The following is a 15,225-nucleotide window of genomic DNA, read 5'->3' on the forward strand; positions in this document are numbered from 1 at the left end:
GTTAGTTATTAGTGTGTGTTTTTGTGTCGTCGGGACGACGACAAGAACGCTGGGGGAAAATGTAACAGGGCGCACTGCCTGTTCAGTAAGGTGTGTCCCTCAGCAGTTCCCATACCCCCATGACGTCACGGGACTCAGGTAGCCGCTCAGTGGCTAATCCGTAATTGGTGGCTATGCCATTGTTTTTATAAAAATCAGATGAATTAGACCGGCTCTTTGGAGCCTTCCCGGTGTGCCGGTATTCGCTGATGATGCCCGGTGCCTTTGCTACTGGTGCAGCAAGGTATGTGTGATCACAGTTTTGTCTAGATGACTGCAACCAGCTAGAGCTGTGTATTTAAACATATATTGTTCATTCTCAGGAGCCAGAGTTCCCGTGGCGTCTAACCCCAGTCTTGTGGCTTCCCCCCTCTCAGTGTGGTGGAGGTGAGCTTGTAAATATTCTTTGTCACATGCGTAGCTCATGTTAAACATTGTCCACTGTATGTAACATGTACTGATCCGTGTGTGTGTTCACCTGATTCCAGACACCTCAGAGTACGTCGAGGGTCTCTGTGGGCAGACTGCTTGCGGCAGCTGCTCACCGCTGTTTTGCCCATAGCCAAAATATTTTAGCCTTTCTGTTTTTGTTTGTTTGTTTGATTTTCTTTTACCTGTCCGCCGCTTCAGCTTGTCACATTGTTATTTTACGGGGTTTGGCTGTCACAGTTCTAGGCCTGTATGCTGCTCTAGTCGGGGCAGGGCCATACAGTAGACTAGTAGTTTGAGTGTGTATTATTATACGGATTTATTCTGTGTGTAGTGGATATCCACACTGATTGTGCATTTAATCACTTACATAGCGTAGTGAGCCTATGAGCGTGTGTGTGTGATTGGTGTTTACCATAGGCCCTTGGATTCGTGCACGAGTGGTGAACTATTTTATTCTAAGCCTGCCCGGCTAGCCTGGCTCGGTGAAAATCCTGTGGCAGCCAACCCCGTTCTTGAGCATTACTGTTTTTATCCCAGCGGCGCAGGGTTTTAACTGTTGACTTAAATTGTATTAATAAAGAAAAGATTGTTATTCCTTTAAACAAAGGTACGTCTCTTGTGCATTCTATCCGAACCTGTTGTGCCTTATTGGTTGAAATCAAAATATATTCTGGGGTGGCAGTCCCCCAGTGGCGTAGTCGTGCAATTACAAGTATCAGTTTGATGGTTATTATTTTAGGAAAACTAACATCTAAAGGTCCACTTTGCTACACCTGCTGCGCAAAGTTGTTCAATTGCGCTGTTTTCGGTTAAAACCTGGCCCTTCGGGCACGTATTTGACCTGTTTTAAAGCTCCTAGCGTGCATTAAAATCCTTTTGAACGCTTTGGCCGTGGTGTGTGGGTCCATACAAGTCGATCTAGTGGTTCATATTTCCATTAGGTGGCATAGGTACGATACAACAGGAGTTTTCGAAAGTGGCGCACCTACCTCTTCCAGCTTCCGCCTTCCAACTACGTCCGCAAAATGGTTCGCCAAAGTGATACTTCATAGTAATCCATTTTATTTTTGTCCACCAAAGACGAGCCACAAGAAACATATTCACATGTTGTCATGCCCTGAGTTGTTATTGTCGCGCAGATTCACTTCTCTGTCACTGAACGCAGTGTAGTGACGTCACGGTGTCACATGACTCCTGGAAGGAACGCCATTCGCTCTTCCAGTTATTATACATAAGCGAGAAAGAGAGGCGCTGTCGTAATATAGAGCTAGAAAGTGACGTCACTTCCCCCGATTTCATGGGACCTCAACGGCGTTTTTAGCCGAAAATCGTAGCATGTAATCCAATGGCGGTATTAAAATGGCATTTCGATCCCCTTCGAGTTGTGCCACGAGCTCCATATATGTTGTTTCTGATATTTTTGCCTAATTTTTCGTATGAACCCCTAAACTTTTTAGAAAGCTGTGTTTCTTCACATTTTTCATGCCGACGGCCTCGGAACAAAACATTGATACTTCTGCTTGAATAATCTTTATCTATCCTCTTAAACAGCATATTTGGAGCCCAGCGCATATCATGACTGAGATCAGAAGATATTTACTCGCTACCATGTTGTTAGATGATCANCTGAGGTCCCGNGAAACGCGGAACTAAGGAGCGGGACTTTCGAGCTCTATACTGTTTGATATTTTGAGATGGATCCTCCGTTGGGGTAGTTCAATTGAAGAGTTTGGTGGCCATGGTTATCTTTTTCGAACCAGAATATTTGTTACAGATAAAGAATTATTCCTTCCAGGAGTCATGTGACACCGTGACGTCACTACACTGCGTTCAGTGACAGAGAAGTGAATCTGCGCGACAATAACAACTCAGGGCATGACAACATGTGAATATGTTTCTTGTGGCTCGTCTTTGGTGGACAAAAATAAAATGGATTACTATGAAGTATCACTTTGGCGAACGATTTTGCGGACGTAGTTGGAAGGCGGAAGCTGGAAGAGGTAGGTGCGCCACTTTCGAAAACTCCTGTTGTATCGTACCTATGCCACCTAATGGAAATATGAACCACTAGATCGACTTGTATGGACCCACACACCACGGCCAAAGCGTTCAAAAGGGTTTTAATGCACGCTAGGAGCTTTAAAACAGGTCAAATACGTGCCCGAAGGGCCAGGTTTTAACCGAAAACAGCGCAATTGAACAACTTTGCGCAGCAGGCATGAAAATTTCTCGCGGTTTTGCCTTTCATCCCTTTCCCTCGGTCCACCCAAGATGGGATATTAATCCAAACTGGCCGGAATTCTCCTTTAACTATTCATTGCGGCCCCACCCCTACCCTGCATTACGCGCGCAAATTTGAGACACAAGCGATGGGGAGACGAAAACTAAAAGGTGGTGTGGAAAAGCTTGCGGAAAAGGGATAAAAAAAAAAACTTGCAGCAGAGGCAAGATAATGTGTTCACGCATGTAGTGTTGTAGCAGCAGGAGAGGGACAACAACTTCTGCATGTTGGAAGTGAAGGAGCATGGTAGGAGACAGCAGGTGAAAGCGGCAGTACCTAGTAGCCTCTTCGAGCCCTGACGGGTATGAGTCAAGTCAAGATCTGTTCTTTCAAACTTTAGGATGCCTCTCCCCAACTCTCACTTCAGCATTAGGCCTAAACATTAATCTTAAATAGGCCATTCATTTCCACCACACCATAAGTGTGCTTGAGTGCTTTGAACCAGTCGCACGACTCACGGACATGGGCAATTGAGAAGACAAACATTCCATACACCAAACCACTGACGTTAATAATATTAACAATATAGTAGCCACGGTAGTGTGCCAAATGTATAGCATTAAATGGAACACCAGTGGTGTTGTTCTAAAGCATTCCGTGTACCAAATGCGTTTCGAAGACTGTCAAACTCGTGCCTACTCTCACTAAATATTCAGTGATCGTTTGCGTAATCACATTTACCACGCAGTGAAAATGTCCAGGCTATGTCGTGTAACGGTTGTCGCGTCTCGCGTGTGGAAAAGATTTGGCAAACAGATTTTTTTTTTAATTGTAACTCCTCTTGGAACACAATCAAACCATATTCTGTAGGTAAAGACCTAGCATCTCTCTCTCTCTCTCTCTCAGCTGTTATTTTATCCAGGACAATTAGAAATGATAAATGATTGAAGAATTTCTTTTGAATAAGCTTTTGACACAGTTTTATCTGTAGATTATTTTTACCACTTTCAGCACTGCTCATTTTGAAACTTCAGTATGTTAATGCTTTCTTAACATATTTGACACACTAAATGATTGTGGTGATAGGCTACAGTTCATGATTTTCTTTCATCATTCAAGCTATTAAAGTAGCTTCCTTATGCAATGAGAGATGCATTTTGATAACAGGAAATTAACCCCTCTTCTAATGCACCTGTTAGAAGAAACCCTCAATTTAACATTAATCTAGGTCAATTTATGAGTAGGCTATACACTGAATACTATATTAATTTGAATATTTTGCAAGTGCTGCATAGGCTACATTGTGATAAATAATCTATCTCCCTCTTCTCATCTAGTCAAACCAGGCCAGGATGAGGTTGAGTTAGAGAAAGCAGTAGAGTAGGCCTAGATTACTTTTGCTGTGAGTGTGGTCATCTATTGCATTTCTAAACCACTGCCCAAACTAAGATTCATTTTTAAATAAATAGTTGATATAGTCAGCGCACATTTCCTGGTGTTTTCTGGTAGCTGAAAGAGAGATTCATGCATGAATATTGCGCCTTTTCGCATAGGCCGCTTGGTCAATAAGTAGTCGGATGTGCTCCACTGATTATGAGGGGCCGGTCTGGGCCAAAAATGCCCGGGTCATTTTGTTCTCCCAGTCCAGGCCTGACTGCAACATATTCTCATTACTAACGTAGATGTGGTGGGTCTAAGGGGCAAGACATACCAAGGCAGAACGGAACGGTCGCGAGACGAACGCGGTCTTTCTGCTTAGCTTCGGACGGCGTGTTTTTCTCTGCCTTTCACACTGACAGCGTCGGTGTGCGCGGCCAGTCCTGTTAAAAAAAAATCCACAGCTAAAGCTAGCGTGCTACTTTGCCATTCATTTGAATGAGACACCGCCGGTCGCCGGCGTGAAAAATACGCTTGAGCTCTATTTTCCAAATGCAGCGCGGTGCGGAGCCGGTTCCCGCGCCGCGACGCCCGACTACCGGCGGTTGGTGTGTAAGGACAGATAGGTTTCAATGTATTTTCACCGACGCCGGGAAAAAGCGCAGCCGTTCCGCGACGCTTTACCGCCCTAGTATGTAACCGGCCTAAGGCGTCAGACATACCATAGCCGAACGGAACGGACGCGAGACGAATGCAGTCTTTCTGCCGGTGTGTTCTTCTCTGCCTTTCACACTGACAGCGTCAGCGTGTGCGGCCAGTCCTGTTCAAAACCTCCCCACAGCCAAAGCTAGCGTTCTACTTTGCCATTTATTTGAATGAGACACTGCCGGTCACCGGCGTGAAAAATGCGCTCGAGTTCTATTTTCCAAATGCAGCACGGCGTGGAGCCGGCTCCCGCACCGCTGACGCCCGACTACTGCCAGTTGGTATGTAAGGACACATATGTTTCCATGTATTTTCACCGACGCCAGTAAACATCACATCCATCACGCGACGCTTTACCGCCCTAGTATGTAACCGGCCTAACTCAGACGCGCATAGAATCTTCAGGTGTATGTTTACGCTCGATTGACCACAGATATCAGCCAATCAGAATCGAGAACCGGACCGCACAGTGTTAGATACAAGAATGGGTCCAAAAACTCCTGTCCAAAATCTATCTGCTACTTCCTCATCAGCTACCTCTCCAGCCAATGTCTAGAGAATATACTTATAGTACAGTAAACCAAGAATTTGGCCCTGCTGCGGCGCTGGGTTGCTACGCCAACGACCCGGATTCGATTCCCGCTCGGGGTGTTTGCTGATTTGAGAGTTTGACCCACAACCTTAGACAAGTGGTGTTTGGCTCATCAGGGGAAAAACTGTAGATTGCAGATTCCATACAAGAACTCGGGTTAAAAAAAACTCCTGTCCAAAATGTACTGTATCTGCTATTGTGTTTCATTCAGCACATCTCAAGCATCCAGCCAACACACTTCTACAGCCAACCAAGAAGTTGAGACTTGTTATCCCTTTCTTCAGGCCACCTGTAATGGTGATCTAGTTTGGCCCAGCAGGAAAATATACCGTGAACCAGGGGCTCCTAATTCTTTTCCAACTTTAGCCCAACTTGAAATTTTCAAAAATTGCTCGGGGCCCACCCACCCACCTCTGACCCAATAAACAATTAAGCTCAAATAAATAGTCAACAGAAACACACAAACACAAACATTATTTTGATTTTTAGAAAATGATTTCAAGGCCCACTTGGAATACCTTCAGGGCCCACCAGTCGGCCCAGGCCCACAGTTTGAGAATCACTGCTTTAGACTCCAGCCTATAATACAAGTATAAACCAAAAAGTTGAGACTCTTATCCACTTCCTCTGGTAACTAATGGTGTACTGTTTGGCCCAGAGAGACAGGCAACATGTAGCCTACCACATCCAGTTCAGCACTCGGCTGCTAAGTTTTTCAGCTACCACCGGATTCTTTAGGCCAAATACAATTACCCCATCACCTCCCACCCTTCAGCACCCTCACAAGCTCCCTGTTAAGACCTGATTATCCTCAAATCCCTCTCCACCTCCTCTCCTCTGCACTATTCCTCTGTAAGAGTTTTCAGGACTCATCAGCCCTTCGAGGCCTATGATCTCCAAACTTCCCTCACACACACATGCGCGCGCACACGCACACGCAGACACACACACACACACACACACACACACACACACACACACACAGACACAGACTCAAACACACACCAAACACAGCCCTCACCCAAAAATCCCATCATCCCTTCACGGACCTGTACTCCCCATCCCTCAACGCCTCATACTGCAGTGTTTATCGACCTTTCAACGCCACCTTTAAAACAGTTCACTCCTGGGGTCTTTGAAGTCCACCAGCGAGCTATCCTTCACTACAATGATGCCTTCGAAGGCAATATTATATGCATGTGCTGTATGTCTTTCGGACAGCCATGATGCTTCATTGTCCATTCCAGCATTCCATCTCCACTCTGAACTCTTAAAGGCATTTTCCTATCTCAGACACAGCCCTACTCGACCAGCCCTCTGAAACAGACTGTGGTATCCACTACCTCGGGCAAGTCCAAGGTCTACTGTTTGGCTCACCTGTAAAAAAGGCCGGAGAAAAGGGTGTTCAGTCCGCCACTCAGCAGCTAAGGTGTTCACCCATACTGTATTCTTTAGGCCAAATACCCCCTCACCTCCCACCCTTCAGATCGGCACCCTCAGTAGCTGTTCAGACCTAATATTTTGAATGAAATCCCTTACTTCCTTAACCTGGTTCTCACGTGATGGTTGTTACCAACCATCTGGAATATTGTCAATCGCTTAGCATTAGAAAGGCGTGGGTGAGTTCAAAACAGCTCGAACCTGATTGGAGAATTCATGTGGGTTTTTTTTAATCAGTACTACTTCAACCACTCTCTTGTATATACCCTGCCCCGTGATCCCGCCCTGTGATTGTGATTGGACAGGCTGTGAAATATCTGTTTCCTTCGGGCTCGTCTAAGATTTCCAGACCCAAGTGCGAGCTCACGAAGTTTAACGAAGATGCACGAAGCACGAAGGGTCTGCGTGAGAGCCAGGCTATTACTTTCTCCCCTCCACTGCACTTTAGTCCTCTTTCAGTATTCGCTCAGCATTCATTCATCAGCAGTCACTCATCATCTCACACCAGGGCTGGCCTGGGGGAGAAATGGGGCCTGGGTACTTTTGTCTTAAAGGGGCCCCTCATAATTAGCGGCACATTAATCACTCACTGGTGGGCCCCGCACCCTCGTGGGCCCCTATTTTCAAAAATGTTTAAAAACATTTAAAAACATTTTTCTTTTACATTTCTGAAAATAGGGGCAGACGAGGGTACAGGGCCCACCGGGGAAATGCCCGCTATTCAAAATGTCCAGTCCAGCCCTGTTCCACACCAGGGAGGATAAGATGGAGTACCGAGGACAAGACGGAATGCCTGAATGACTTCAAAGATTACTGTATGTCATTTACTTATTTCTGAAACTACTGTGTTAGTATAAAAACCTGTTTAGGGGAGAATGGTTCAGTTCAGATCATCCAAACAGACACTTTTTGTTTGTCAGGGCAAGACGATCAAACCCAGAGCTGTGTAATGCTTTATTTACTTTCAGACACTATGTATTAGAATAGATGAATAAATTGATTGGACGTGAGATATGAACACCACACTCTCTAACTCTTCTTCATAAAAGAACACACACAATTTTCAGTCAAATATAGGTGTACAATAGAAAGTTTTAAAGTTAAGTATAGTAATTTCCATGCACTTTCTCCATGCACTGTCTTATCACCTCTGCTGTTGTCTTCTCCAGGTCAGCAGTAGAGAAACTAGAGCTCTGCTGTTCCTCTGTGGTGCATTCATCCACTGCCAGCATCTCCTTCACTGCTTCTCCCTTCATCTCAGCAGTGACTCTACTTAATTCATCCACCTTCCTTTCATCAGCCTGACATAAGCTCTGCCCTGCTGCCCCAGCTCCTAGGCTCTCAGATTCACGCCTATCCTGCTTCATCTCTGGTGTCTTCTGCTTTCTTTCGTTATCTTCCTGGGGCCAAAAGTCTAGCAGCTTGTCCACCATTTCCTCTCTCAGCCTCACCACCTCCTTTACATGTTCTTCATGTGTCCTTTCCTTTGTGCGCGTTTTCAGTTTCCGAAAATCCTCAAACTTCTTCAGTATTGCCTGCCGTTGCCTGACCCTGTCTAGTTCCGCTTCAAGCCATGCTTGCCCCACTCCCTGCCTCACTGCATTCGCTGTCAATTGTGCCGAATCGCTGGCCGTCATGTTGTCTGCGGCACTGCCAATATCCAAAGAGGACCTTTTGATTTCATAAAGATACGTAGAGTGTAGCTCAGCAGTCACCGCATTTCTATTTCAAGGAGATCTCCATAAATGAATAGGCTACATGACTCAGGGTTTCCCCTTGCATTTTAGAGTTAAGATGCCACCTTGACAATAAACACCAACCACTAAGACTTGGATGCCTGAAGAGATAGACTTTGTAGTGCTAATGAAGCTGAAAAGCTGTGTAATACCCACCCTTCCTAGAAATGGTGCGAAAGCTGGGGATATTTACATAACACAAAGTCCTTTCAATGAACCACCTTGGCAAGGTTCCAAAATGATAAATGTTTTGGATGGTTTTTAATATCATTTCATATCAATCAGCAGGCCGTAGCCTTTTCAATGATCATAGGCATGTGTCTTTGTTACTGGCTAGCACCTCTAGCTTCACTAACGAAAATTCAGCAGGAAACACTGTGATTGAACAGATTACTCACCTTGGCTGAGTGTTCTGCATCTCCAGCCGTTGTATTGCCCTTTCCAGTTCTGCTTGAAGCCATGCTTGTCCCGCTCCCTGCTCTGCATTCACTGTCGCTTGTGCGGTCTCACTGACTGCGCCGATGGATGTCTCACTTTCGGCCTCACTTGTTTTCTTGTGCTCATCTGTTCGCCTCTCAGTCTCTTCACTCTTTCTCTCTGTTTCCAATTCATGTTTTATCAACCTCTTCTGTGCCTGCCGTTGTTTGGCCATTTCCAGTTCTGCTTGGAGCCATGCCTCTGCCCTTGATTTCAGAAAGATATGACATCACATTTCTATCACAAAGATATTTCTATTAATGACTAGGCTTGCCAGAGTTGTGACTGTTGATTTATAGCCCAATTAATGCTCAAAAAACACCCAGATGCACTAAATCCAGTTTAATTTGAACTACATTCTATTGATATCGATGGTAATATAGACCTACTGTGTATACCCAATGTGTAAATGAATAGATTACTCACCGTGGCAGTGTGTTCTGTCTCGAGGGGGAACATGACTGACCCTGGGACAGCCGTGTGACAGCTGATGTGCCCTGGTCCCCTGCCTGCCTACTGTATATCTCACCAGTAAAAGGGTTCATAACCACTTATCTATGATGATTAGATGGCTAATAGCACCATGGAATGTTGAAAACAAAACACAGTAACACTGACAACATATAGAATTCTGATGTACACAAAAACATAGCAACAGTGAACTAAATACCAGTATGTCAAAAATGTCAATACTAACTACTACCAGAGAGGTCTCTGCTACTACTACTACTACTAGGCTACTACTACTACTACTACTACTACTACTACTACTACTACTACTACTACGACTATACCAAAGATTATTTTAATTCCGTCTCTGCTACTACTACTACTAATAATAATAACAATAATAGTAATAATAATAAAAAATTCTTTCGGGATTAATAAAAGTACTCTACTCTACTCTACTCTACTCTACGACTACTACTACTAATAATAATAATGAAAATTTGCAAAGGCAAACAACATTTCTCTGCTCATGGTTTATTTTTGCGTTTTTTTCGGGGTTGGTTGCCAGGTTAAGTTTGGGAGGCACAAACATTCTTTTCACTGTCATCATTGACAGGTATAATCTAGGGTTAGGAATGGGTTTTGGTATAGGCACAGTTTGACAGAGGTCGCACATACTGTAGAAAACCCATGAGTGGAGAAATGTCCGCCTTGACGCTTTCATGAGGACAGTTTTGTCCCGGCCTTTACAAATTTGATCAGCAGAGATTTGTTCCGGGCGAAGATGAGTCTGACATTCATGACCAGCCATAGGAAAACATGCCTCAAGTAGGCCCCAGAGGGCATACTGAGTTAGTCATAGTCAGACTCTGTGAAAAAGTGAAAAAACACGCCACTGAGTGAATACATAGGCTGTGTAAACTCATATCTTTCAGATGTTGAACAGCTGTGTCCTCTAAGTATAACAACAATGCCCTTTACTTTTGTAATCCACTCGTTCAGGACAGCCATAGTCATTAGCATTTCAGTAAATATGTCAGTGTTTGCCAAAAGGCTGGTTTACATATGCTGTCCTTCCTCAAATGCTACAAGGGCAAAAGAGACGTACACTAGGCGGCATTCAAGACGCATACTACTTCACACACACATGCGCACACTCACACACACACACCCTATTCAGTCAGTCAGTCAGTCACACACAAACACAAACACTGAAAAAAGAGGAGCTACCCGGCTGGGAAATTTCCATTAAAAAATCAAGAATGCATGATTTTTATATGCATATATAGCCTAATAAATTGCACAAATGTTTTTCCCCCAAAAAATTATGGATATTTACAATAATAAATAAGACACAAAATTTGCCTTGAAAAAATTAGGTATTCTGCCCAATTTCTCACTACAAATTAGGGGGAGCTGAAGTTTGGTTGGTGGTGGGGGAGGGGAGGGGCTTTGTTGAGCTCTAACGTCTTTCTTTCATGCTGGTGTCATGTTCCCTGGATTTAAACCGAAGAGAACCTCCTAGACCTCCTAGACTTCAGGTAAGTTTTAAATAACTTCAGAAGTTTCATCAACCTAGTTCAGTAGCTGCTTCACATGCATATTTTGAAGATTTGATGTTGTGGATGAACTGTTTTGATGAGATTTTAGATACGAGGAACCTGTGTTTAGCCTGGCAGCTCTGGCTGAATGGACTGTTTTACGGTTGAATGCTATCTATTGGGTGTACAATTTTACACCAGATGAGTTTTCATAGTTTTCAGAACGAATTTTGAAGTTACCAAGCTTTTGCTAACTAGTGCTATGTCATAGGTTTCTGGCTGTGTAGTTTCATGAGTTTTCAGGACGAACTTTGAAGCAACCAAACTTTTGCTAACTAGTGCTTTATCATAGGTTTCTGGCTGGGCAGTGTTTGAAGGCACGTGTGAGATTCCAGCCATGTAGAACTTACGTGCACTGAGCTAATTAGCTAGCCAGCTAGTCACCAGGGAAAATATTTTAGCTACGTTTTTGCATGTTTGGATGCCCTTGCATGCACTTTTCAGCCTTAACATACACACTATTTTGCCTTTCAACCATGTATAGAATGTGCATTGTAGAAGATTTGTTTTTGGCCGATTTTAATGCCCAATGTTTGATAATGTGTTCCGTTTTGGTAAGTGTAATTTTGCTAGTCTTTAGAGTGAGTTGAGATGAATTTAGAGCCTTATAAAGGGTTCCTGTGACTTCGTTTGAAATATGCAGTGAGTGATTTTGATGCCAGAGGCCTGAAAGTTAGCACCTTTGATAGCTCTTTTAACAGGCTCCATAGGTGTGAATTACCACCAGTGTGCCCCTCCTAACTTCTTACCTTAGCTAACCAGTCTGCAGAATTTGTTAAGTTACTTGATGGAAAGTATAAAAGTATATATTCTTTTTCTTAGACCATATTCACATACATCCAAATACCCCACTGAATTCAATTAAGATAGTGAAATGTTCTTAAGAATATAATCAAATAAAATGTCCTGGGCTTTCTTGCAGAAGGCTACTGACTTAAAAATAATTCATGGTGTTTTGAATCGGTTGATGTATTTATTTGCACTCCTGTAGTAATTTACAGTCATGAAAGCTAAATTGTGACTTAACTTTTTTCCCCTGTCAGTAGGCTTTTACAGATTTATTGACCAGATGTCCTGGAAGTGCCCCCTGATGCAGACCCAGTGTAAGTCTGTTGTCACTGTTTTGTGTGTTTAGGCTATGCCAGGTTTGACACAGTATTTGGTTTTAGTGATATTTAATCTAATCTAAATCTCATCATGTTTTTAAACAGTGTTTGGTAGCCACCCACGCACGTTGACACAGCCCCCAGCAGTGGGCACCCATGGGGATGGACCCAGGAGTGGAGGATGACCCAATAGGGTGAGCTGCTGAGACAATATCACACATATAGATAATTGTTTTAAGTGTATGGGAAATAACTAAATGTTTGTTTACATTGCACAGATGAAAATTCTGCCCACTCACTATCTATTGACACCAGTCATACAAATGTATTGACCAGATGTCCTTGAATTGCCCCCTGACACAGACCCAGTGCAAGTATACATGCTGGCACTGTTTCAGTTGTTTAGGCCAGGGGTTCCAAAACGTCAGCATGGCCCCCAATATACCAATAGAGTCTGGCCAAGCCCCCCCTTACATGTTTCATGGCACACTATTTTTTCTGTGCCCCTTTTATAACCATTGTTTAGGTCTGTGAGTCAATGGCCCCTTCGGGATATATAAAATAATAATAAAGGTAGTAATGTTCAGAGATGCACAGAATCATGACAATGCAGTTCTTTGCTGTAGGAAATATATATGTTTTCCTTATTTTTAATTTAAGTTGATGACTCGGTTATTTAATTTATTACATTATTTTAATTAGCTTTTCCTGCCAAGCTGCTGCGGTCACCCTAGCACCCTCTTGCGGCGCCGCAGGGGTCCCTGACCCCCACTTTGAAAACCACTGGTTTAGGCTATGCACGGTTTGAGACAGTATTTGTTTTTAGTGATATGTCATAAATATTTTGTGTGATATTTATTCTCATCTAAATCTCATCTCATGTTTTTAAACAGTGGTGGGTAGCCACCCATGCACGTTGACACAACCAGCAGCGAGTACCCAGGGCGATGGACCCAGAAGTGGAGGATGATCCAATAGGGTGAGTTGCTGAGCTAATGTCACACACATACACTCACCTGCCACTATATTAGGAACACCCGTTACAACTGTTCATTGAGGCAAATTTCTCATCAGCCAATCACATGGTGGCAACTCAATGCATTTGTGCATGTAGACATGGTTGAGATGGATGATCTGATGTAGTTCAAACCGAGCATCATAATGGAGAAGAAAGGTTGATTAAATGGCTTTGAACATGGCATGACTGTTGGTGCTGAAAGGGTTTGATTTGAGTATTTCAGAAAAGACTGATCTTCTGGTTATCCACACTCAACCATCTCTAGGGTTTACAGAATGGTACTGTAAAGGGAAAAAATGCAGTGAGCGATTCTGTAGGCAAAAATGCCTTGATGGCAAAGGTCTGAGGAGAATTGCCAGACTGGTTTGAGCTGATACAAAAGCAAAATTAAGTCAGATAACCACACATTACAACCGAGGTATGCATAAGAGAATCCCTGATTACACAGCACATCAAATCTTGAGGCCAAATGGGCTATAGCAGCAGAAAACCACATTTGGTGCCACTCCTGTCAGCTAAGAACAGGGAAATGAGGCAACAATTTGGACAGGCTCACCATAAACGACACTAGAAGATCGCAAAAATGTTGCCTCAATGTCAACATGGGTCAACTCTGCCTTACATCAACATTTCAGGCTGGAGATATAATGGCATAAGGATATTTTCTTAGCACAATTTTGTCCAATTAGTACCAATTTATCTTTGTTGGAATGCCACAGCCTACCCGAGTATTGTTTCAGGCAGTTCTAAAGGCAAAAGGGGTCCAACCCAGCACTAGAGAGTAGAGGTGCTCCGATTGCTCGGCTGCCGATCATGACCGGCCGATAATGGCCAAAAATAGCCTGATCGGTGATCGGAAAAACATGCCGATCAAAAAAACGATCAAGAGATATTAAATTCCTCACGCAACCATGTTGCCTTTACACCTGGCGCTGCATGTAGGCGCTGGCTCTGTTGATCTGGTGTCCTCAGTTGATCTGTGCGCTTTGCGGACACTTGATAATATTGAATCTGTACATTCCTCCTTTTGCAAGGGAGTCCTATTGGGAGTCCTCTTTATTGATAAATAGTGTTGGGAAATTCTGTGGAAAATGGACGATAATACATTGCATTACATTACACTTTAATCAAAATTGTAGTGTGGGGATAGATGCTTTCCTCAAGAGCTCTTCAGCCATGGAGGGAGGCTGGAGTTGGTAAGAGTAGGTACTGAATCTGTAACCCTGTGATCTACAGTCCAACGCCCTAACCATGGCTGCCCCTATATGGGGCAGTGGCCTAGTGGTTAGAGAGTTGGTCTTTCAATCTAGGGGTTGCTGGTTCGAATCCCCCCTGACCTCTCCCTACATCTACATCCATGGCTGAAGTGCCCTTGAGCAAGGCACCTAACCCCACATTGCTCCAGGGACTGTAACCAATACCCTGAAAAATAATAGTTGTAAGTCGCTTTGAATAAATGAAAGGGTCAGCTAAGTGCAATGTAATGTATTGTAATGTAATGTAATGTAAAATGGAGTTAGTAGTGGAGAGTGGTGTGTCTGGATTTCCATTCATTTTTTCAAATGAAAATGTCTTTGCCTTTGCCTTTGTCTTTGTCTTTGCTCCACAGTGTGAGGAAAAGACGCATACTAGAGGGAGTCGAGGACTTGGCTGGCCTACAAAATGTCACTAAGGGATGCAACTGACAGCTGAAGTAGGATCTTTTTTGTTTTTTGGCCATGACAATGCTTTGACAGTTGATAATAAACTGATAATTACGATACCATGTGCACATCATTGTTTTTATGGGTTTTTAAAAAATAATAAAATGGATGTACTCATCGAAACCACTTGGTGATGTTGTTTTATTGATTGTTAACCAAATTATACTTGTAATAGATATGAATGCAAAGTTGATTAGAGCTTTGGCCTCAATTGCTATGTGGAAAATATTGCTCCATGTCTCCATTACGGAGAAATCTGATTATTTTGCAGGATTAATTCATGCAAAAATGTCCAATAAAATTGAGGCGACAATATTACACATGATAT

General features: G+C 43.4%; 1 protein-coding gene and 1 long non-coding RNA gene across 2 annotated transcripts; one reads left to right on the forward strand and one right to left on the reverse strand.

Annotated features, from left to right (window-relative positions):
* Positions 1–7,789: 7,789 nt before the first annotated feature.
* LOC134444249 (uncharacterized) lies at positions 7,790–9,628 on the reverse strand. Its single transcript, XM_063193609.1, has 3 exons — positions 9,446–9,628; positions 8,941–9,225; positions 7,790–8,477 (listed from the first exon to the last, which is right to left on the reverse strand). Exons 1-3 carry the CDS (start codon positions 9,562–9,564, stop codon positions 7,907–7,909), a joined length of 975 nt encoding a protein of 324 aa, XP_063049679.1. The 5' UTR covers positions 9,565–9,628; the 3' UTR covers positions 7,790–7,906.
* A 1,403-nt stretch (positions 9,629–11,031) lies between these two features.
* LOC134444248 (uncharacterized) lies at positions 11,032–14,956 on the forward strand. The gene is made up of 4 exons (XR_010033901.1): positions 11,032–12,173; positions 12,282–12,370; positions 13,070–13,155; positions 14,804–14,956. It is a non-coding gene; the product is annotated as an uncharacterized LOC134444248 (long non-coding RNA).
* The last annotated feature ends 269 nt before the right edge of the window (positions 14,957–15,225 follow it).

The sequence above is a fragment of the Engraulis encrasicolus genome, unplaced genomic scaffold (genome assembly GCF_034702125.1).
Source record: "Engraulis encrasicolus isolate BLACKSEA-1 unplaced genomic scaffold, IST_EnEncr_1.0 scaffold_481_np1212, whole genome shotgun sequence".
Lineage (NCBI taxonomy): Eukaryota > Metazoa > Chordata > Actinopteri > Clupeiformes > Engraulidae > Engraulis > Engraulis encrasicolus.